At 55.1% G+C, this 26,854-nt stretch overlaps 1 protein-coding gene across 1 annotated transcript in view; it reads right to left on the bottom strand.

Moving 5' to 3' along the window:
- LOC148144577 (puratrophin-1-like) overlaps positions 1 to 26,854 on the bottom strand; it is a 107,858-nt gene that overhangs the window by 13,394 nt on the left and 67,610 nt on the right. The window contains exon 11 of the mRNA XM_087975418.1: positions 19,354 to 19,470. Coding sequence (XP_087831544.1) covers positions 19,354 to 19,470 — 117 coding nt within the window. The remainder of the gene's footprint in view (positions 1 to 19,353; positions 19,471 to 26,854) is intronic.

Raw genomic sequence — 26,854 nt, 5'->3', positions numbered from 1 at the left:
CTGCACACACACACGCTGCACACACAGACACACGCTGCACACACACACACGCTGCACACACAGACACACACTGCACAGACACACACACACTGCACACAGACACACACACTGCACACAGACACACACACACTGCACACAGACACACACACACTGCACACAGACACACACACGCTGCACACAGGCACACACACACTGCACACAGGCACACACACACGCTGCACACACAGACACACACACGCTGCACACAGACACACGCTGCACACACAGACACACACACACTGCACACAGACACACACACACTGCACACAGACACACACACACACTGCACACAGACACACACACGCTGCACACAGGCACACACACACTGCACACAGGCACACACACACGCTGCACACACAGACACACACGCTGCACACACACACACGCTGCACACACAGACACACACTGCACACAGACACACACACACTGCACACAGACACACACACACTGCACACAGACACACACACACTGCACACAGACACACACACACTGCACACAGACACACACACACACTGCACACAGACACACACACACACAGCACACAGACACACACACACGCTGCACACAGACACACACGCTGCACATAGACACACACGCTGCACATAGACACACACGCGCTGCACATACACAGACACACACACACGCGCTGCACATACACAGACACACACGCTGCACACAGACACACGCTGCACACACAGACACACACACACACTGCACACACAGACACACACACACTGCACACAGACACACACACACACTGCACACAGACACACACACGCTGCACACAGGCACACACACACTGCACACAGGCACACACACACGCTGCACACACAGACACACACGCTGCACATAGACACACACACGCTGCACATACACAGACACACACACGCTGCACATACACACACGCTGCACATACACAGACACACGCTGCACATACACAGGCACACACACACGCTGCACATACACAGACACACACACACGCTGCACATACACAGACACACACACACGCTGCACATACACAGACACACACTGCATACAGACACACACACTGCACACACAGACACACACACACGCTGCACACACAGAAACACACACACGCTGCACACACAGACACACACGCTGCACACACACACACACGCTGCACACACAGACACACACACGCTGCACATAGACACACACGCTGCACAGACACACGCGCTGCACATACACAGACACACACGCTGCACACACAGACACACACGCTGCACATACAGACACACACACGCTGCCCATACAGACACACACGCGCTGCACATACACAGACACACACGCGCTGCACATACACAGACTCACACACGCTGCACATAGACACACACACGCTGCACATACACAGACACACACACACGCTGCACATACACAGACACACACACACACTGCACATACACAGACACACACACACTGCACACAGATACACACACACACACTGCACACAGACACACACACACGCTGCACACAGACACACACACACACGCTGCACAGACACACACACACGCTGCACATACAGACACACACACACGCTGCACATACAGACACACACACACGCGCTGCACATACACAGACACACACACGCTGCACATACACAGACACACACGCTGCACACACAGACACACACACGCTGCACACACAGACACACACACGCTGCACATAGACACACACGCTGCACGCACACACACACGCTGCACACACAGACACACGCTGCACACACAGACACACGCTGCACACACAGACACGCTGCACACACAGACACACACACGCTGCACATACAGACACACACACGCGCTGCGCATACACAGACACACACGCGCTGCACATACACAGACACACACGCGCTGCACAGACACACACACGCTGCACATACACAGACACACACACACGCTGCACATACACAGACACACACACGCTGCACATACACAGACACACACGCTGCACATACACAGACACACACACGCTGCACATACAGACACACACACGCTGCACATACAGACACACACGCTGCACATACACAGACACACACGCTGCACATACACAGACACACACACTCGCTGCACATACACAGACACACACACACGCTGCACATACAGACACACACACACGCTGCACATACACAGACACACACACACGCTGCACATACACAGACACACACACACGCTGCACATACACAGACACACACACGCTGCACATACACAGACACACACACACGCTGCACATACACAGACACACACACACAGCACATACAGACACACACACACGCTGCACATACAGACACACACACACGCTGCACATACAGACACACACTGCACATACAGACACACACACACGCTGCACAGACACAGACACACACGCTGCACAGACACACACATGCTGCACAGACACAGACACACACATGCTGCACAGACACAGACACACACACGCTGCACAGACACACACATGCTGCACAGACACAGACACACACATGCTGCACAGACACAGACACACACGCTGCACATACACAGACACACACACACGCTGCACATACAGACACACACACTGCACATACAGACACACACATGCTGCACAGACACAGACACGCTGCACAGACACAGACACGCTGCACAGACACAGACACGCTGCACAGACACAGACACACACACACGCTGCACATACAGACACACACACTCACTGCACACACAGACACACACGCACGCTGCACATACACAGACACACGCACGCTGCACATACACAGACACACGCACGCTGCACATACACAGACACAAACACTGCACATACAGACACACACACTGCACATACAGACACACACACTGCACATACAGACACACACACTGCACATACAGATACACACACACTGCACATACAGACACACACACACTGCACATAGACACACACACACTGCACATAGACACACACACACTGCACATAGACACACACACTGCACATAGACACACACACACTGCACATAGACACACACACACACGCTGCACACAGACACACACACACTGCACATACAGACACACACACACTGCACATACAGACACACACACACTGCACATACAGACACACACACACTGCACATACAGACACACACACTGCACATACAGACGCACACACACACTGCACATACACAGACACTGCACATACAGACACACACTGCACATACAGACACACACTGCACATACACAGACACACACACACACTGCACATACACAGACACACACTGCACATACACAGACACACACTGCACATACACAGACGCACACACACTGCACATACAGACACACACGCTGCACACACAGACACACACTGCACATACACAGACACACACGCTGCACACACAGACACACGCTGCACACAGACACACACACTGCACACACACAGACGCGCACACATACACAGACACACACTGCACATACAGATACACACACACACACTGCACATACAGACACACACACTGCACATACAGACACACACACACTGCACATACAGATACACACACACTGCACATACAGACACACACACACACTGCACATACAGACACACACACACACGCTGCACATACAGACACACACACGCTGCACATACAGACACACACACACGCTGCACATACAGACACACACACACGCTGCACAGACACAGACACACTGCACAGACACAGACACACACACGCTGCACAGACACAGACACACACACGCTGCACAGACACAGACACACACATGCTGCACATACACAGACACACACGCTGCACATACACAGACACACACACACGCTGCACATACAGACACACACACTGCACATACAGACACACACATGCTGCACAGACACAGACACGCTGCACAGACACAGACACAGACACACGCTGCACATACAGACACACACACTGCACATACAGACACACACACTCACTGCACACACAGACACACACGCACGCTGCACATACTCAGACACACGCACGCTGCACATACTCAGACACACGCACGCTGCACATACACAGACACACGCACGCTGCACATACACAGACACAAACACTGCACATACAGACACACACACTGCACATACAGACACACACACACACTGCACATACAGATACACACACACACTGCACATACAGATACACACACACACTGCACATACAGATACACACACACACTGCACATACAGACACACACACACTGCACATAGACACACACACACTGCACATAGACACACACACTGCACATAGACACACACACACTGCACATAGACACACACACACGCTGCACACAGACACACACACACGCTGCACATACAGACACACACACACGCTGCACATACAGACACACACACACTGCACATACAGACACACACACTGCACATACAGACACACACACTGCACATACAGACGCACACACACACTGCACATACACACACACTGCACATACAGACACACACACTGCACATACACAGACACACACTGCACATACACAGACACACACTGCACATACACAGACACACACTGCACATACACAGACACACACTGCACATACACAGACGCACACACACTGCACATACAGACACACACGCTGCACACACAGACACACACTGCACATACACAGACACACACGCTGCACACACAGACACACGCTGCACACACAGACACACGCTGCACACAGACACACACACTGCACACACACAGACGCGCGCACATACACACACACACTGCACATACAGATACACACACACACTGCACATACAGACACACACACTGCACATACAGACACACACACTGCACATACAGATACACACACACTGCACATACAGACACACACACACTGCACATAGACACACACACACTGCACATACACAGACACACACACGCTGCACACAGACACACACTGCACATACAGACACACACACACTGCACATACAGACACACACACACTGCACATACAGACACACACACACACTGCACATACAGACACACACACTGCACATACAGACACACACACTGCACATACAGACACACACTGCACATACAGACACACACACTGCACATACACAGACACACACTGCACATACACAGACACACACACACACTGCACATACACAGACACACACACTGCACATACACAGACACACACACTGCACATACACAGACACACACTGCACATACACAGACGCACACACACTGCACATACAGACACACACACGCTGCACCCACAGACACACGCTGCACACAGACACACACACTGCACACACACAGACGCGCACACATACACAGACACTGCACACACACACATTCACAGGCACACATTCACACACACTGCACACACAGGCACACACTCGCACACACAGACACGCTGCACACACAGGCACACACTGCACACACAGACACACACGCTGCACACACAGACGCGCACACATACAGACCCGCACACATACACAGACACTGCACACACACACATTCACACACACTGCACACACAGGCACACACTGCACACACAGGCACACACTGCACACACAGGCACACACTGCACACACAGAGACACACACACACGCTGCACACAAAACAGACACACAGACACACTGCGCGCACACACACACACATGCTGCACACACGACACACACACTGCGCGCACACAGACACACACTGCACATACACAGACACACACGCGCTGCACACACAGACACACACTGCACATACACAGACACACGCTGCACACACAGACACACGCTGCACACAGACACACACACTGCACACACACAGACGCGCACACATACACAGACACTGCACACACACACATTCACAGGCACACATTCACACACACTGCACACACAGGCACACACTCGCTGCACACACAGACACACGCTGCACACACAGACACACGCTGCACACACAGGCACACACTGCACACACAGGCACACACAGACACACACAGACGCGCACACACACAGACACTGCACACACACACATTCACAGGCACACATTCACAAACACTGCACACACAGGCACACACTCGCTGCACACACAGGCACACTCGCTGCACACACAGGCACACACTGCACACACACACACACGCTGCACACAAAACAGACACACAGACACACTGCGCGCACACACACACATGCTGCACACACGACACACACACACTGCGCGCACACAGACACACACACACAAACACACACACAAACACACACTCACACAGGCACACATTCCACACACACTGCACACACAGAGAGACACACACACACACATTCACAGACACACATTCACACACACAGACACACATTCACACACTGCACAGACACAGGCACACATTCATTCACACACACAGACACGTTCACACACACACTCAGACACACATTCACACACACACTGCACACACATTCACACAGACACTGCACACACATTCACACAGTCACTGCACACACATTCACACAGACACTGCACACACACACTGCACAGATACACATTCACACACATACTGCAGACACATTCACAGGCACACATTCACACACATACTGCAGACACATTCACAGGCACACATTCACACACATACACATTCACACACTGCACACAGACACACATTCACACACACTGCACAGACACATTCACACAGACGCATTCACACACACTGCACACACACATATTCACACACACTGCACACACACATTCACACAGAGATACAGACATACATTCACTCACACAGACACACATTCACACACACTGCACACAGAGACACACACACACATTCACAGACACAGACACACATTCACACACTGCACAGACACACCCACACAGACACACATTCACTCAGACACACATTCACACACACACATTCACAGTGCACAGACACACACACACTGCACGCACAGACACACACACACTGCACGCACAGACACACACACACTGCACACACAGACACACACACACTGCACACACAGACACACACACACTGCACACAGACACACACACACACAGTGCACACACAATCACACACAGACACACATTTACACACAGACACACACACTGCACACACAGACACACACACTGCACACACAGACACAGACTGCACACACAGACACAGACTGCACACACAGACACACACACACTGCACACACAGACACACACACTGCACACACAGACACACACACACAGACACACACACACTGCACACACAGACACTGCACACACAGACACACACACACTGCACACACAGACACAGACTGCACACACAGACACAGACTGCACACACAGACACACACAGACTGCACACACAGACACACACACACTGCACACACAGACACACACACACTGCACACACAGACACACACACACTGCACACACAGACACACACACACACTGCACACACAGACACACACACACCGCACACACAGACACACACACACCACACACAGACACACACACACTGCACACACAGACACACACACACTGCACACACAGACACAGACTGCACACACAGACACACACAGACTGCACACACTGCACACACAGACACACACACACTTCACACACAGACACACACACTGCACACACAGACACACACACACTGCACACACAGACACACACACACTGCACACACAGACACACACACACCGACACACACACACTGCACACACAGACACACACACACTGCACACACAGACACACACACTGCACACACAGACTGCACACACAATCTCACACACTGCACACACAATCTCACACACTGCACACAGACACACATTTACACACACAGTGCACACACACACACAGTGCACACACAATCACACACAGACACACATTTACACACAGACACACATTTACACACAGTGCACACATTTACACACACAGTGCACACACAATCACACACAAACACACATTTACACACACAGACACACAAACACACATTTACACACACAGACACACACACACTGCACACACAGACACACACAGACTGCACACACAGACACACTGCACACACAGACACAGACTGCACACACAGACACAGACTGCACACACAGACACACACACACTGCACACACAGACACACACACACTGCACACACAGACACAGACACACTGCACACACAGACACACTGCACACACAGACACACACACACTGTGCACACAGACACACACACACTGCGCACACACACACTGCACACACAGACACACACACACTGCACACACAGACACACACACACTGCACACACAGACACACACTGCACACACAGACACACACACTGCACACACAGACACACACACTGCACACACACACACACTGCACACACAGACACACACACTGCACACACAGACACACACACTGCACACAGACACACATTTACACACACAGTGCACACACACACACACACAGTGCACACACAATCACACACAGACACACATTTACACACAGTGCACACACAATCACACACAGACACACATTTACACACACAGTGCACACACAAACACACATTTACACACACAGTGCACACACAAACACACATTTACACACACAATCACACACACTGCACACACATTTACACAGACACACATTCACACACACTGCACACAGAGACACACACATTTACAGACACACATTCACACACTGCACAGGCACAGTGCACAGACACAGACACAGACACACATTCACACACACACAGACACACATTCACACACACAGTGCACACACACAGACACAGATACACATTCACACACAGTGCACACACACAGACACAGATACACATTCACACACAGTGCACACACAGACACATTCACACACAGTGCACACACAGACACATTCACACACAGTGCACACACACAGACACACATTCACACACAGTGCACACATTCACACACAGTCACACATTCACACACACAGTCACACATTCACACACAGACACACATTCACACACAGACACACATTCACACTGCAAACACAGACACACATTCACACAGACACACATTCACACAGACACACATTCACACACACACTGCGCACACACACAGGCACACATTCACACACACACACTGCACACACACATTCACACAGACACACTGCACAGACATACACACATTCCACACACAGACACACATTCACACAGACACACAATGCACACACACACACACTAAACATACACAGACACACATTCACACACACATCCACACACACTCACTGCACATACACAGACACACATTCACACACACATCCACTGCACACAGAGACACAGACACATTCACACACAAAAACACACACTGCACACACACAGACACAGTGCACACACACAGGCACACATTCACACACACTGCACACACTCGCTGCACACACAAGCACACACTCGCTGCACACACACAGACACACATTCACACACACTGCACACACAGGCACACACTGCACACACAGACACACACTGCACACACAGACACACACTGCACACACAGACACACTCTGCACACACACATTCACACACACACTGCACACACACAGACACAGACACACATACAGGCACACATTCACTCTCACAGATACACATTCACACAAACACATTGCACACACAGTCACACACTGCCCACACACACTGCACATAGAGACACAGACACACATTCACACACTGCGCACACACATTCACACACTCACTGCACACACACTCACTGCACACACACTCACTGCACACACAGAGACAGACACACATTCACCCTCACACACATTCACATACACTGCACATAGACACATTCTCACACACACACACACACACACACAGACACAGACGCACATTCACTCACGCACACAGACACATTCACACACTCACTGCACAGAGACACAGACACACATTTACACACTGCACAGACACTGCGCACACACAGACACAGTCACACACACAGACACATTCATACAGACGCCCTATCTCTCTCACACAGACACAAACATGCACATGTACACAAGTACACAATCACATATACATACACACTCTCATACACTCACTCACACACACACTCACTCAAGCACACACAGACACTCACTAATACACACTCAGACACACTAATAAACACACTCAGACACACACACACATACACTCACTAACACAGACTCACACGTACGCATACACATTTACTCGTGCAAACACAGTCTCTCACACACACACACGCACAGAGTCACACACAAATATAGTCACATGCGTGAATACATACTCATATAGACCCACACTCCCCATACATGCACAGACGCAGAGATAGTCTCACACACACCATATGTACAGAGACACATATCTGCAGCTACACACACACCCCAACGGACACACACACAGACTCCACACACAGACACACATTCACACACAGACGGGCTGCACTGGGGACGAGCTGCCCTGGAGGGGAGCGCTGCACTGGGGACGAGCTGCACTAGGAGGGAGCACTGCACTGGGGACGAGCTGCACTGGAGGGGAATGCTGCACTGGGGATGGGATGCTCTGGAGGGTAGCGCTGCACTGGGGCCGAGCTGCTCTGGAAGGGAGCGGTGCACTGGGGTCGGGCTGCACTGCACTGGGGATGGGCTGCACTGGAGGGGACCGCTGCACTGGGGACGAGCTGCTCTGGAAGGGAGCGGTGCACTGGGGACGGAGTGCTGCACTGCACTGGGGACAGGCTGTACTGGGATGGAGTGCTGCTCTGGGGATGGGCTGCACTGGGAGGGAGCGCTGCACTGGAGGAGAGCACTGCACTGGGGACGGACTGCACTGGAGGGGAGAACTGCACTGGGGACAGGCTGCACTGAGAGGGAGCGCTGCACTGGGGACGGGCTGCACTGGGGTCGGTCTGCACTGGAGGAGAGCGCTGCACTGGGGATGAGTTGCACTGGAGGGGAGCGCTGCACTGGGGACGGGCTGAACTGGAGGGGAGTACTGCACTGGGGACGGGCTGCACTGGAGGGGAGTGCTGCACAGGGAGGGAGCGCTGCACTGGGGACGGGCTGCACTGGGGACGAGCTCCTCTGGAGGGGAGCGCTGCACTGGGGATGGACTGCACTGGAGGAGATCGCTGCACTGGGGACGGGCTGCACTGAGATGGAACGCTGCACTGGGAGGGAGCGCTGCAATGGGGAACGGGCTGCACTGGAGGAGAGCACTGTACTGGGGACGGGATGCACTGGAAGGGAGCGCTGTACTGGGGACGGGATGCACTGGAAGGGAGCGCTGCACTGGGGACGAGCCGCACTGGAGGGGAGCGCTGCACTGTGGACGAGCTGCACTGGTGGAGACCGCTGCACTGGGGGTGGGCTGCACTGGGGACAGGCTGCACTGGAGGAGAGCACTGCACTGGGGACGGGCTGCACTGGAGGGGAGCGCTGCACTGGGGACGAGCCGCACTGGAGGGGAGTGCTGCAATGGAGGAGAGACTGCACAGCGGACGGGCTGCACTTGAGGGGAGCGTTGCACTGGGGGTGGGCTGCACTTGACGAGACCGCTGCACTGGGGACGGGCTGCACTGGAGGGGAGCGCTGCACTGTGGACGAGCTGCACTGGTGGAGACCGCTGCACTGGGGGTGGGCTGCACTGGAGGAGACCGCTGCACTGGGGACGGGCTGCACTGGAGGGGAGCGCTGCACTGTGGACGAGCTGCACTGGTGGAGTCCGCTGCACTGGGGGTGGGCTGCACTGGAGGAGACCGCTGCACTGGGGACAGGCTGCACTGGAGGAGAGCACTGCACTGGGGACGGGCTGCACTAGAAGGGAGCGCAGCACTGGGGACGAGCCGCACTGGAGGTGAGCGCTGCACTGGAGGAGAGACTGCACAGCGGACGGGCTGCACTGGAGGGGAGCGTTACACTGGGAGGGAGCGATGCACTGGGGACTGGCTGCACTGGGAGGGAGCGCTGCACTGGGCACGAGCCGCACTGGAGGGGAAGCGCTGCACTGGGGGCGAGCTGCACTGGGGACGGGCTGCACTGGAGGAGAGCACTGCACTGGAGACGAATTGCACCAAGAGAGAGCGCTGCACTGGAGGAGACCGCTGGACTGGAGACGAGTTGCACTGAGAGGGAGCAGTGCACTGGGGACGGGCTGCACTGTAGGAGAGCACTGTTCTGGGGATGGGCTGCACTGGGGACGGAGCACTGCACTGGAGATGAGTTGCACTGGGGACGAGCTATACTGAGAGGGAGCGCTGCACTGGGGACGGGCTGCACTGGAGGAGACCACTGGACTGGAGACGAGTTGCACTGAGAGGCAGCAGTGCACTGGGGACGGGCTGCACTGAGAGGGAGCGCTGCACTGGAGGAGAGCACTGCACTGGGGATGGGCTGCACTGGAGGAGGGCACTGCACTGGGGACAGGCTGCACTGGATGTAAGTAGTGAACTGGGGACGAGCTGCACTGGAGGAGAGACTGCACTGTGGACGAGCTGGGCTGAGATGGAGCGCTGCACTGGGGACGAGCTGAACTGGAGGAGCACTGCACTGGGGACAGGCTGCACTGGGGATGCGCTACATAGGGGGGACAGGCTGCACTGGGGGGAGAGACTGCACTGGGGGGAGAGACTGCACTGGGGGGAGAGACTGCACTGGGGGGAGAGAGGCTGCTGTGGGGGAGAGACTGCACTGGGATGGGAGAGACTGCACTGGGGGGAGAGACTGCACTGGGGGGAGAGAGGCTGCTGTGGGGGAGAGACTGCACTGGGATGGGAGAGACTGCACTGGGGAGGAGAGACTGCACTGGGATGGGAGAGGCTGCACTGGGATGGGAGAGGCTGCACTGGGATGGGAGAGGCTGCACTGGAGGGAGAGAGGCTGCACTGGGGGGGAGAGAGGCTGCACTGGGGGTAGAGAGGCTGCACTGGGGGTAGAGAGGCTGCACTGGGGGGAGAGAGGCTGCACTGGGGGAGAGACTGCACTGGGGGGAGAGGCTGCACCGGGGGGAGAGGCTGCACCGGGGGGAGAGGCTGCACCGGGGGGAGAGGCTGCACCGGGGGGACAGGCTGCACCGGGGGGGAGAGACTGCACCGGGGGGGAGAGACTGCACCGGGGGGGAGAGACTGCACTGGGGGGAGAGACTGCACTGGGGGGAGAGGTAACACTGGGAGAAGACTGCACTGGGATGAGAGAGGCTGCAGTGGGGGAGAGACTGCACTGGGGGGAGAGGCTGCACTGGGGAGGAGAGGCTGCACTTGGGGGAGAGACTGCACTGGGGACGGGCTGTACTGGGTTGGAATACTGCTCTGCTGCACAGAGACACAGACACACATTCACACACACAGACAAACATTCACACACACGCATTTACTCTCACAGACACAGCACACAGAGACACACATTCACACAAACACACATTGCACACACACAATCACACAATGCACACACACACACTGCACACACAGAGACACACATTCACCCTCACACACGCTGCAGACACATTCACACACACTGCACATACAGAGACACATTCACACACAGAGACACAGACGCACATTCACTCACATAGATATACACACATCCACTGCACAGAGACACAGACACACATTCACACACAGACACATTCTCTCACACACATACATTCACACACTGCACAGAAACATTCACACACACACACATTCACACAGACACCGTATCTCTCTCACACAGACACAAACATGCACATGTACACAAGTACATAATCACATACACACATGTACATACACACACTCTCTCTCACACACGCATACACTCACTCTCATTCACAGACACACACACACACACACACACACTCAGACACACTAATAAACACACTCAGACACACACACATACACTCACCAACACAGACACTCACACGTACACATACATATTTACTGCACCAGAGGAGAGACTGCACAGCAGACGGGCTGCACTGGGGATGGGCTACACTGGGGGAGACCGCTGCACTGGGGTCGGTCTGCACTGGGAGGGAGCGCTGCACTGCACTGGGGACAGGCTGCACTGGGAGGGAGCGCTGCACTGGGCACGAGCCGCACTGGAGGGGATGCGCTGCACTGGGGACGAGCTGCACTGGGGACGGTCTGCATTGGGAGGGAGCGCTGCACTGGGGACCGGCTGCACTGGAGGAAACCGTTGCACCGGAGACGGGTTGCACTGGGAGGGAGCGCTGCACTGGGCACGAGCCGCACTGGAGGGGATGCGCTGCACTTGGGACAAGCTGCACTGAGAGAGAGCGCTGCACTGGGGACGGGCTGCACTGGGAGGGAGCGCTGCACTGGAGACGAGTTGCACTGAAAGGGAGCAGTGCACTGGGGACGGGCTGCACTGGAGGAGAGCACTGCACTGGGGACGGGCTGCACTGGAGGAGAGCACTGCACTGGGGACGGGCTGCACTGGAGGTAAGTGGTGAACTGGGGATGAGCTGCACTGGAGGAGAGACTGCACTGCGGACGAGCTGCACTGGGGACGAGCTGCACTGGGGAAAAGCTGCATTGAGAGGGAGCGCTGCACTGGGGGTGGGCTGCACTGGGCACGAGCTGGACTGAGATGGAGCGCTGCACTGGGGGCAGGCTGCACTGGAGGAGAGCGCTGCACTGGGGACGAGCTCTGTACTGGGAGGGAACGCTGCATTGGGGATGGGCTGAACTGGAGGAGCACTGCACTGGGGATGAGCTGCATCGGAGGAGCGTTGCACTGGGGATGCGCTGCACTTGGGACGGGCTGCACTGGGGGAGCACTGAACTGGGAGGGAGCGCTGCACTGGGGATGGGCTGCACTGGGGGAGAGGCTGCACTGGGGGGGACAGACTGCACCGGGGGGGACAGACTGCACCGGGGGGAGAGACTGCACCGAAGGGAGAGACGGCACCGGGGGGAGAGAGACTGCACCGGGGGGAGAGAGACTGCACCGGGGGGAGAGAGACAGCACCGGGGGGAGAGAGACAGCACCGGGGGGAGAGAGACAGCACCGGGGGTAGAGACTGCACCGGGGGACAGGCTGCACCGGGGGACAGGCTGCACTGGGGGCGAGGCCGCACTGGGGGCGAGGCCGCACTGGGGGCGAGGCCGCACTGGGGGAGAGAGGCTGCACTGGGGGAGAGAGGTTGCACTGGGGGAGAGAGGTTGCACTGGAGGAGAGATACTGCACCGGGGGGAGAGACTGCACCGGGGGGAGAGACTGCACCGGGGGGAGAGACTGCACCGGGGGCAGAGACTGCACCGGGGGCAGAGACTGCACTGGGGGGAGACTGCTGTGGGCGAGAGATTGCACAGGGGGGAGAGGCTGCACTTGGGGAGAGAGACTGCACCGGGGGGGAGAGACTGCACTGGGGGACGGGCTGCACCGGGGGACGTGCTGCACCGGGGGGGGAGAGGTTGCACTGGGGGACGGGCTGCACTGGGGGAGAGAGGCTGCACTGGGGGAGAGAGGCTGCACTGGGGGGGAGAGGTTGCACTGGGGGAGAGAGGTTGCACTGGGGGAGAGATACTGCACTGGGGGAGAGAGACTGCACTGGGGGGACAGACTGCACTGGGGGGACAGACTGCAGTGGGGGGACAGACTGCACCGGGGGGACAGACTGCACCGGGGGGACAGACTGCACCAGGGGGAGAGACTGCACCGGGGGGAGAGACTGCACCGGGGGGAGAGGCTGCACCGGGGGATGGGCTGCACCGGGGGACGGGCTGCACTGAGGGTCGGGCTGCACTGGGGGCGAGGCCGCACTGGGGGAGAGAGGCCGCACTGGGGGAGAGAGGCCGCACTGGGGGAGAGAGGCCGCACTGGGGGAGAGAGGTTGCACTGGGGGAGGGAGGTTGCACTGGGGGAGAGAGGTTGCACTGGGGGAGAGAGACTGCACCGGGGGGAGAGGCTGCACCGGGGGGAGAGGCTGCACCGGGGGGAGAGGCTGCACAGGGGGGAGAGGCTGCACAGGGGGGAGAGGCTGCACAGGGGGGAGAGACTGCACTGGGGGGAGAGACTGCACTGGGGGGGAGAGACTGCACTGGGGGGGAGAGACTGCACAGGGGGGAGATTGCACAGGGGGGAGAGGCTGCACTTGGGGAGAGAGACTGCACCGGGGGGGAGAGACTGCACTGGGGGGAGAGACTGCACTGGGGGGAGAGACTGCACTGGGGGGAGACTGCTGTGGGCGAGAGATTGCACAGGGGGGAGAGGCTGCACTGGGGGGGAGAGACTGCACTGGGGGGGAGAGACTGCACTGGGGGGGAGAGACTGCACTGGGGGGGAGAGACTGCACTGGGGGGAGACTGCTGTGGGCGAGAGATTGCACAGGGGGGAGAGGCTGCACTGGGGGGAGAGTCTGCACCGGGGGACGGGCTGCACCGGGGGACGGGCTGCACCGGGGGACAGGCTGCACTGGGGGACAGGCTGCACTGGGGGACAGGCTGCACTGGGGGACGGGCTGCACTGAGGGACGGGCTGCACTGGGGGAGAGAGGCCGCACTGGGGGAGAGAGGCCGCACTGGGGGAGAGAGGCCGCACTGGGGGAGGGAGGTTGCACTGGGGGAGGGAGGTTGCACCGGGGGAGAGATACTGCACCGGGGGAGAGATACTGCACCGGGGGGAGAGACTGCACCGGGGGGAGAGGCTGCACCGGGGGGAGAGGCTGCACCGGGGGGAGAGGCTGCACTGGGGGGAGAGGCTGCACCGGGGGGGAGAGGCTGCACTGGGGGGGGAGAGGCTGCACTGGGGGGGAGAGGCTGCACTGGGGGGGAGAGACTGCACTGGGGGGGAGAGACTGCACTGGGGGGAGACTGCTGTGGGCGAGAGATTGCACAGGGGGGAGAGGCTGCACTGGGGGGAGAGTCTGCACCGGGGGACGGGCTGCACCGGGGGACGGGCTGCACCGGGGGACAGGCTGCACTGGGGGACAGGCTGCACTGGGGGACAGGCTGCACTGAGGGACGGGCTGCACTGGGGGAGAGAGGCCGCACTGGGGGAGAGAGGCCGCACTGGGGGAGAGAGGCCGCACTGGGGGAGAGAGGCCGCACTGGGGGAGGGAGGTTGCACCGGGGGAGAGATACTGCACCGGGGGAGAGATACTGCACCGGGGGGAGAGACTGCACCGGGGGGAGAGGCTGCACCGGGGGGAGAGGCTGCACTGGGGGGAGAGGCTGCACCGGGGGGGAGAGGCTGCACTGGGGGGGAGAGGCTGCACCGGGGGGGAGAGGCTGCACTGGGGGACGGGCTGCACTGGGGGACGGGCTGCACTGGGGGCGAGGCCGCACTGGGGGCGAGGCCGCACTGGGGGAGAGAGGCTGCACTGGGGGAGAGAGGTTGCACTGGGGGAGAGAGGTTGCACAGGGGGACGGGCTGCACTGGGGGACGGGCTGCACTGGGGGACGGGCTGCACTGGGGGAGAGAGGTTGCACTGGGGGAGAGAGGTTGCACTGGGGGAGAGAGGTTGCACTGGGGGACGGGCTGCACTGGGGGACGGGCTGCACTGGGGGACAGGCTGCACTGGGGGACGGGCTGCACTGAGGGACGGGCTGCACTGGGGGCGAGGCCGCACTGGGGGCGAGGCCGCACTGGGGGAGAGAGGCTGCACTGGGGGAGAGAGGCTGCACTGGGGGAGAGAGACTGCACCGGGGGAGAGAGACTGCACCGGGGGAGAGAGACTGCACTGGGGGGAGAGAGACTGCACCGGGGGAGAGAGACTGCACCGGGGGAGAGAGACTGCACCGGGGGGAGAGAGACTGCACCGGGGGGAGAGGCTGCACCGGGGGGGAGAGGCTGCACTGGGGGGGAGAGGCTGCACCGGGGGGGAGAGGCTGCACTGGGGGACGGGCTGCACTGGGGGACGGGCTGCACTGGGGGACGGGCTGCACTGGGGGCGAGGCCGCACTGGGGGAGAGAGGCTGCACTGGGGGAGAGAGGTTGCACTGGGGGAGAGAGGTTGCACAGGGGGACGGGCTGCACTGGGGGACGGGCTGCACTGGGGGACGGGCTGCACTGGGGGAGAGAGGTTGCACTGGGGGAGAGAGGTTGCACTGGGGGAGAGAGGTTGCACTGGGGGACGGGCTGCACTGGGGGACGGGCTGCACTGGGGGACAGGCTGCACTGGGGGACGGGCTGCACTGAGGGACGGGCTGCACTGGGGGCGAGGCCGCACTGGGGGAGAGAGGCTGCACTGGGGGAGAGAGGCTGCACTGGGGGAGAGAGACTGCACCGGGGGAGAGAGACTGCACCGGGGGAGAGAGACTGCACTGGGGGGAGAGAGACTGCACCGGGGGAGAGAGACTGCACCGGGGGAGAGAGACTGCACCGGGGGGAGAGAGACTGCACCGGGGGGAGAGAGACTGCACTGGGGGGGAGAGACTGCACCGGGGGGAGAGAGACTGCACCGGGGGGAGAGAGACTGCACTGGGGGGGAGAGAGACTGCACTGGGGGGGAGAGACTGCACTGGGGGGGGAGAGACTGCACTGGGGGGGGAGAGACTGCACCGGGGGGAGAGAGACTGCACCGGGGGGAGAGAGACTGCACCGGGGGGAGAGAGACTGCACCGGGGGGGGAGAGACTGCACCGGGGGGGAGAGACTGCACCGGGGGAGAGAGACTGCACCGGGGGGGAGAGAGACTGCACTGGGGGGGAGAGACTGCACCGGGGGGAGAGAGACTGCACTGGGGGAGAGAGACTGCACCGGGGGGGAGAGACTGCACCGGGGGGAGAGAGACTGCACCGGGGGGAGAGAGACTGCACCGGGGGGAGAGAGACTGCACCGGGGGGGAGAGAGACTGCACCGGGGGGGAGAGAGACTGCACCGGGGGGGAGAGAGACTGCACCGGGGGGGAGAGACTGCACTGGGGGGGAGAGAGACTGCACCGGGGGGAGAGACTGCACCGGGGGGAGAGAGACTGCACTGGGGGGGGTGGGGGGGGAATGCCCAAGGGGGAGGAGAATGCCCTGGGGGTGTGAGAATGTCCTGGGGGGGGGGGGGGGGGAAGATTATCAGACGTTAACACAACGCTCAGCTTAGCAGCACCTGTGACTCTCGCAGACCCTGAGACTGTCCATTTCCAAATGCAACGAGATCTGGTCAATATCTCAGCTTGGGCTGACAAGTGGCAAGTAACACTCGTGCCACAGAAATGCCACGCTCTCACCATCACCAAGAACAGAAAATCTAACCACCGCCCCCTTGACATTCAATGGTGTTACTGTCACTAGACCCCCCCCCCCCCCCCCCCACTGCCAGCTTCCTGGGGGCTTACCATTGACCTGAAACTGAACATGGACCACAACAGAGTTTGTTGTACGCTGGGTTCCTCGCGACATCAGGTGTTGGCGCGTGGGGAGGCACCCTCGGTGCGTCACCCCCACCGTGGGGCGGTGGGATCTGTGCTCCTACCTTTCCCTGTGACGGCGCAGTCCGCGGATTGCCAGCCAACACTGTCGGCCATGCTCAGCTGGTCCAAGCTGAGCTTACTCCCCATTCCCATCGATAGCATCTCCTGCAGCCGCATCTCTGGAGAGCAAAAAAGGCGGGATGTACATTCTCAAGGGGATAGTCGCGCCATCCCAATGCTGCCGAATGGCCTCCTTAACTCTGAGGACGGACATAAATACCCTGGATAGTGCCGATGCCCAAAGCAGCTGGGTTGCCCGGCGAGGAACAGACAGGGGTCGTTTTCACCGGATTTCAGGGAAGCAAGAGAGGACGTGACTTATTATTGTCAAGTGTACCGGGATACAGTGAAAAGTGTTGTTCTGTGTGTGAACCAGACAGTTGATACCTGACCTAAGTACGTCAGCATTACAGTACAGAATGCAGAATATCATGTTACAGTGACAGAGAGGTGCACAGAAAGATCAACTCTGATAAAGTCCATTCATACGTCTGATAACAGTGGGAAGAAGCTGTTCTTGAATCTGTTAGCACGGGGAAGAAGCCTTTGCTGAATCGGTTAGCGCGGGGAAGAAGCTGTTCCTGAATCTGTTAGTACGGGGAAGAAGCTGTTCCTGAATCTGTTAGTGCAGGGAAGAAGCTGTTCCTGAATCTGTTAGTACAGGGAAGAAGCTGTTCCTGAATCTGTTAGTACGGGGAAGAAGCTGTTCCTGAATCTGTTAGTGCGGGGAAGAAGCTGTTGCTGAATCGGTTAGTGCGGGGAAGAAGCTGTTCCTGAATCTGTTAGTACGGGGAAGGAGCTGTTCCTGAATCTGTTAGTGCGGGGAAGAATCTGTTCCTGAATCTGTTAGTGCGGGGAAGAAGCTGTTCCTGAATCTGTTAGTACGGGGAAGAAGCTGTTGCTGAATCGGTTAGTGCGGGGAAGAAGCTGTTCCTGAATCTGTTAGTACGGGGAAGGAGCTGTTCCTGAATCTGTTAGTGCGGGGAAGAATCTGTTCTTGAATCTGTTAGTGCGGGGAAGAAGCTGTTGCTGAATCTGTTAGTACGGGGAAGGAGCTGTTCCTGAATCTGTTAGTACGGGGAAGGAGCTGTTCCTGAATCTGTTAGTGCGGGGAAGAAGCTGTTGCTGAATCGGTTAGTGCGGGGAAGAAGCTGTTCCTGAATCTGTTAGTACAGGGAAGAAGCTGTTCCTGAATCTGTTAGTGCGGGGAAGAATCTGTTCTTGAATCTGTTAGTGCGGGGAAGAAGCTGTTGCTGAATCTGTTAGTACGGGGAAGAAGCTGTTCCTGAATCTGTTAGTGCGGGGAAGAATCTGTTCTTGAATCTGTTAGTGCGGGGAAGAAGCTGTTCCTGAATCTGTTAGTACGGGGAAGAAGCTGTTCCTGAATCTGTTAGTACGGGGAAGAAGCTGTTCCTGAATCTGTTAGTGCGGGGAAGAATCTGTTCTTGAATCTGTTAGTGCGGGGAAGAAGCTGTTGCTGAATCTGTTAGTACGGGGAAGGAGCTGTTCCTGAATCTGTTAGTACGGGGAAGGAGCTGTTCCTGAATCTGTTAGTGCGGGGAAGAATCTGTTCCTGAATCTGTTAGTGCGGGGAAGAATCTGTTCCTGAATCTGTTAGTGCGGGGAAGGAGCTGTTCCTGAATCTGTTAGTGCGGGGAAGAAGCTGTTCCTGAATCTGTTAGCACGGGGAAGAAGCCGTTCCTGAAACTGTTAGTGCGGGGAAGAAGCCGTTCCTGAAACTGTTAGTGCGGGGAAGAAGCTGTTCCTGAATCTGTTAGTGTGGGGAAGAAGCTGTTCCTGAATCTGTTAGTGTGGGGAAGAAGCTGTTCCTGAATCTGTTAGTGCGGGGAAGAAGCTGTTCCTGAATCTGTTAGTGTGGGGAAGAATCTGTTCCTGAATCTGTTAGTACGGGGAAGAAGCTGTTCCTGAAACTGTTAGCACGGGGAAGAAGCTGCTCCTGAATCTGTTAGTGCGGGGAAGAAGCTGTTCCTGAATCTGTTAGTGCGGGGAAGAAGCTGTTCCTGAATCTGTTAGTGCGGGGAAGAAGCTGTTCCTGAACCTGTTAGTGCGGGGAAGAAGCTGTTCCTGAATCTGTTAGCATGGGGAAGAAGCTATTCCTGAAACTGTTAGCACAGGGAAGACGCTGTTCCTGAATCTGTTAGTGCGGGGAAGAAGCTGTTCCTGAATCTGTTAGCATGGGGAAGAAGCTATTCCTGAAACTGTTAGCACAGGGAAGACGCTGTTCCTGAATCTGTTAGTGCGGGGAAGAAGCTGTTCCTGAATCTGTTAGTGCGAGGAAGGAGCTGTTCCTGAAACTGTTAGTACGGGGAAGGAGCTGTTCCTGAAACTGTTAGTACGGGGAAGAAGCTGTTCCTGAATCTGTTAGTGCGAGGAAGGAGCTGTTCCTGAAACTGTTAGTACGGGGAAGAAGCTGTTCCTGAATCTGTTAGTGCGGGGAAGGAGCTGTTCCTGAATCTGTTAGTGCGGGGAAGATGCTGTTCTTGAATCTGTTAGTACGGGGAAGAAGCTGTTCCTGAATCTGTTAGTGCGGGGAAGAGGGGTTTGGGGGTGGGTGAAGGATCGCTATTGAAATTCAGGAATCACCCGTTTCGAATAAAGGTGAAGAAAAACTGATTACGCTTGTGATGACTTGGAAAATACTGCCTCGGACGTTGTGTTTTTTTAAAGGTGGAGTTGGACAGGTTGTCGACGTGGAACGGATCGAAAGGTAATCAGGGACTGAGGGGGATGCCTCGTTTGTAACACAGACCAGACTGGGCATGATTCATGTTGAACAGGCCTTCGGGATTCACGGCACCATTCTCTGAAGTCTACGTCACAGGCAGGCGGGTTGGTGGGGGCGGGGGGGGGGGGGGGGTGGTGGTAAGAAGGCATTTTAGCACGCCAGCCTTCATCGCTCAGACCCGTTCAGTACAAGAGTTGGGACGTCACGTTGAGGTTGTACATGACGTTGGTGAGGCTTTGTCTGGAGTACATTGTCCAGTTCCGGTTACAGGAAGGATATTATTAACCCAGACAGGGTTCAGAAGAGATTTACCAGGACATTGCTGGGAATGGAGGGTTTGAAGAGATTTACCAGGATGTTGCCGGGTATACAGGGTTTGAAGAGATTTACCAGGATGTTGCCGGGTATACAGGCTTTGAAGAGATTTACCAGGATGTTGCCGGGTATAGAGGGTTTGAAGAGATTTACCAGGATGTTGCCGGGTATACAGGCTTTGAAGAGATTTACCAGGATGTTGCTGGGTATAGAGGGTTTGAAGAGATTTACCACGATGTTGCTGGGTATACAGGCTTTGAAGAGATTTACCAGGATGTTGCTGGGTATAGAGGGTTTGAAGAGATTTACCACGATGTTGCTGGGTATAGAGGGTTTGAAGAGATTTACCAGGATGCTGCCGGATATCCAGGGTTTGAAGAGATTTACCAGGATGTTGCCGAGTATACAGGCTTTGAAGAGATTTACCAGGATGTTGCTGGGAATGGAGGGTTTGAAGAGATTTACCAGGATGTTGCCGGGTATCCAGGGTTTGAAGAGATTTACCAGGATGCTGCCTGGTATACAGGGTTTGAAGAGATTTACCAGGATGTTGACGGGTATACAGGGTTTGAAGAGATTTACCAGGATGTTGCTGGGAATGGAGGGTTTGAAGAGATTTACCAGGATGTTGCCGGGTATACAGGGTTTGAAGAGATTTACCAGGATGTTGCGGGGTATAGAGGGTTTGAAGAGATTTACCAGGATGTTGCCGGGTGTACAGGGTTTGAAGAGATTTACCAGAATCTTGCTGGGTATACAGGCTTTGAAGAGATTTACCAGGATGTTGCCGGGTATAGAGGGTTTGAAGAGATTTACCACGATGTTGCTGGGTATAGAGGGTTTGAAGAGATTTACCAGGATGTTGCCGGGTATCCAGGGTTTGAAGAGATTTACCAGGATGTTGCCGGGTATACAGGCTTTGAAGAGATTTACCAGGATGTTGCTGGGAATGGAGGGTTTGAAGAGATTTACCAGGATATTGTCGGGTATCCAGGGTTTGAAGAGATTTACCAGGATGCTGCCGGGTATACAGGGTTTGAAGAGATTTACCAGGATGTTGCCGGGTATACAGGGTTTGAAGAGATTTACCAGGATGTTGCCGGGTATACAGGCTTTGAAGAGATTTACCAGGATGTTGCTGGGTATAGAGGGTTTGAAGAGATTTACCACGATGTTGCTGGGTATAGAGGGTTTGAAGAGATTTACCAGGATGCTGCCGGATATCCAGGGTTTGAAGAGATTTACCAGGATGTTGCCGAATATACAGGCTTTGAAGAGATTTACCAGGATGTTGCTGGGAATGGAGGGTTTGAAGAGATTTAGCAGGATGTTGCCAGGTATCCAGGGTTTGAAGAGATTTACCAGGATGCTGCCGGGTATACAGGGTTTGAAGAGATTTACCAGGATGTTGACGGGTATACAGGGTTTGAAGAGATTTACCAGGATGTTGCTGGGAATGGAGGGTTTGAAGAGATTTACCAGGATGTTGCCGGGTATACAGGGTTTGAAGAGATTTACCAGGATGTTGCGGGGTATAGAGGGTTTGAAGAGATTTACCAGGATGTTGCCGGGTGTACAGGGTTTGAAGAGATTTACCAGAATCTTGCTGGGTATACAGGCTTTGAAGAGATTTACCAGGATGTTGCCGGGTATAGAGGGTTTGAAGAGATTTACCACGATGTTGCTGGGTATAGAGGGTTTGAAGAGATTTACCAGGATGTTGCCGGGTATACAGGCTTTGAACAGATTTACCAGGATGTTGCTGGGAATGGAGGGTTTGAAGAGATTTACCAGGATGTTGCCGGGTATACAGGGTTTGAAGAGATTTACCAGGATGTTGCCGGGTATAGAGGGTTTGAAGAGATTTACCAGGATGTTGCCGGGTATACAGGGTTTGAAGAGATTTACCAGGATGTTGCCGGGTATACAGGGTTTGAAGAGATTTACCAGGATGCTGCCGGGTATACAGGGTTTGAAGAGATTTACCAGGATGTTGCCGGGTATACAGGGTTTGAAGAGATTTACCAGGATGTTGCTAGGAATGGAGGGTTTGAAGAGATTTACCAGGATGTTGCCGGGTATACAGGGTTTGAAAAGATTTACCAGGATGTTGCCGGGTGTACAGGGTTTGAAGAGATTTACCAAGATGTTGTCGGGTATACAGGGTTTGAAGAGATTTACCAGGATGTTGCTGGGTATAGAGGGTTTGAAGAGATTTACCAGGATGTTGCTGGGTATACAGGGTTTGAAGAGATTTACCAGGATATTGCCGGGTATACAGGGTTTTAAGAGATTTACGAGGATGTTGCTGGGAACGGAGGGTTTGAAGAGATTTACCAGGATGTTGCCGGGTATAGAGGGCTTGAAGAGATTTACCAGGATGCTGCCAGGTATAGAGGGTTTGAAGAGATTTACCAGGATGTTGCCGGGTATACAGGGTTTGAAGAGATTTACCAGGATGTTGCCGGGTATACAGGGTTTGAAGAGATTTACCAGGATGTTGCCGGGTATACAGGGTTTGAAGAGATTTACCAAGATGTTGCCGGCTATACAGGGTTTGAAGAGATTTACCAGCATGTTGCCGGGTATACAGGGTTTGAAGAGATTTACCAAGATGTTGCCGGGTATACAGGGTTTGAAGAGATTTACCAAGATGTTGCCGGCTATACAGGGTTTGAAGAGATTTACCAGCATGTTGCCGGGTATACAAGGTTTGAAGAGATTTCCCGGGATGTTGCCGGGTATACAGGGTTTGAAAAGATTTACCAGGATGTTGCCGGGTATACAGGGTTTGTAGAGATATCCTAGGATGTTGCTGGGAATGGAGGGTTTGAAGAGATTTATCAGGATGTTGCGGGGTATACAGGGTTTGAAGAGATTTACCAGGATGTTGCCGGGTATACAGGGTTTGAAGAGATTTACCAGGATGTTGCCGGGTATACAGGGTTTGTAGAGATTTACCAGGATGTTGCCGGGTATACAGGGTTTGAAGAGATTTACCAAGATGTTGCCGGGTATAGAGGGCTTGAAGAGATTTACCAGGATGTTGCCGGGTATACAAGGTTTGAAGAGATTTACCAGGATGTTGCCGGGTATACAGTATTTGAAGAGATTTACCAGGATGCTGCCAGGTATAGAGGGTTTGAAGAGATTTACCAGGATGTTGCCGGGTATACAGGGTTTGAAGAGATTTACCAGGATGTTGCCGGGTATACAGGGTTTGAAGAGATTTACCAGGATGTTGCCGGGTATACAGGGTTTGAAGAGATTTACCAAGATGTTGCCGGCTATACAGGGTTTGAAGAGATTTACCAGCATGTTGCCGGGTATACAGGGTTTGAAGAGATTTACCAAGATGTTGCCGGGTATACAGGGTTTGAAGAGATTTACCAAGATGTTGCCGGCTATACAGGGTTTGAAGAGATTTACCAGCATGTTGCCGGGTATACAAGGTTTGAAGAGATTTCCCGGGATGTTGCCGGGTATACAGGGTTTGAAAAGATTTACCAGGATGTTGCCGGGTATACAGGGTTTGTAGAGATATCCTAGGATGTTGCTGGGAATGGAGGGTTTGAAGAGATTTATCAGGATGTTGCGGGGTATACAGGGTTTGAAGAGATTTACCAGGATGTTGCCGGGTATACAGGGTTTGAAGAGATTTACCAGGATGTTGCCGGGTATACAGGGTTTGTAGAGATTTACCAGGATGTTGCCGGGTATACAGGGTTTGAAGAGATTTACCAAGATGTTGCCGGGTATAGAGGGCTTGAAGAGATTTACCAGGATGTTGCCGGGTATACAGGGTTTGAAAAGATTTACCAGGATGTTGCTGGGTATACAGGGCTTGTAGAGATATCCTAGGATGTTGCTGGGAATGGAGGGTTTGAAGAGATGTACCAGGATGTTGCCGGGTATACAGGGTTTAATGAGATTTACCAGGATGTTGCTGCGTACAGTGGGTTTGAAGAGATTTACCAGGATGTTGCCGGGTATACAGGGTTTGAAGAGATTTACCAGAATGTTGCCGGGTATACAGGGTTTGTAGAGATTTACCAGGATGTTGCTGGGAATGGAGGGTTTGAAGAGATTTACCAGGATGTTGCCGGGTATACAGGGTTTGAAGAGATTTACCAGGATGTTGCCGGGTATACAGGGTTTGTAGAGATTTACCAGGATGTTGCCGGGTATACAGGGTTTGAAGAGATTTACCAAGATGTTGCCGGGTATAGAGGGCTTGAAGAGATTTACCAGGATGTTGCCGGGTATACAGGGTTTGAAGAGATTTACCAGGATGCTGCTGGGTATATAGGGTTTGAAGAGATTTAACAGGATGTTGTCGGGCATAGAGGGTTTGAAGAGCTTTACCAGGACCTTCCTGGGTATACAGGGTTTGAAGAGAGTTACCAGGATGCTGCCAGGTATATAGGGTTTGAAGAGATTTG

The sequence above is a fragment of the Chiloscyllium plagiosum genome, unplaced genomic scaffold, assembly GCF_037043375.1.
Source record: "Chiloscyllium plagiosum isolate Xiang-an unplaced genomic scaffold, Cpla_swu_hap1 HiC_scaffold_27, whole genome shotgun sequence".
NCBI classification, from domain to species: domain Eukaryota; kingdom Metazoa; phylum Chordata; class Chondrichthyes; order Orectolobiformes; family Hemiscylliidae; genus Chiloscyllium; species Chiloscyllium plagiosum.
The sequence above is the reverse complement of the archived record's forward strand: the minus strand, read 5'-3'. Positions and strand labels throughout refer to the sequence as shown.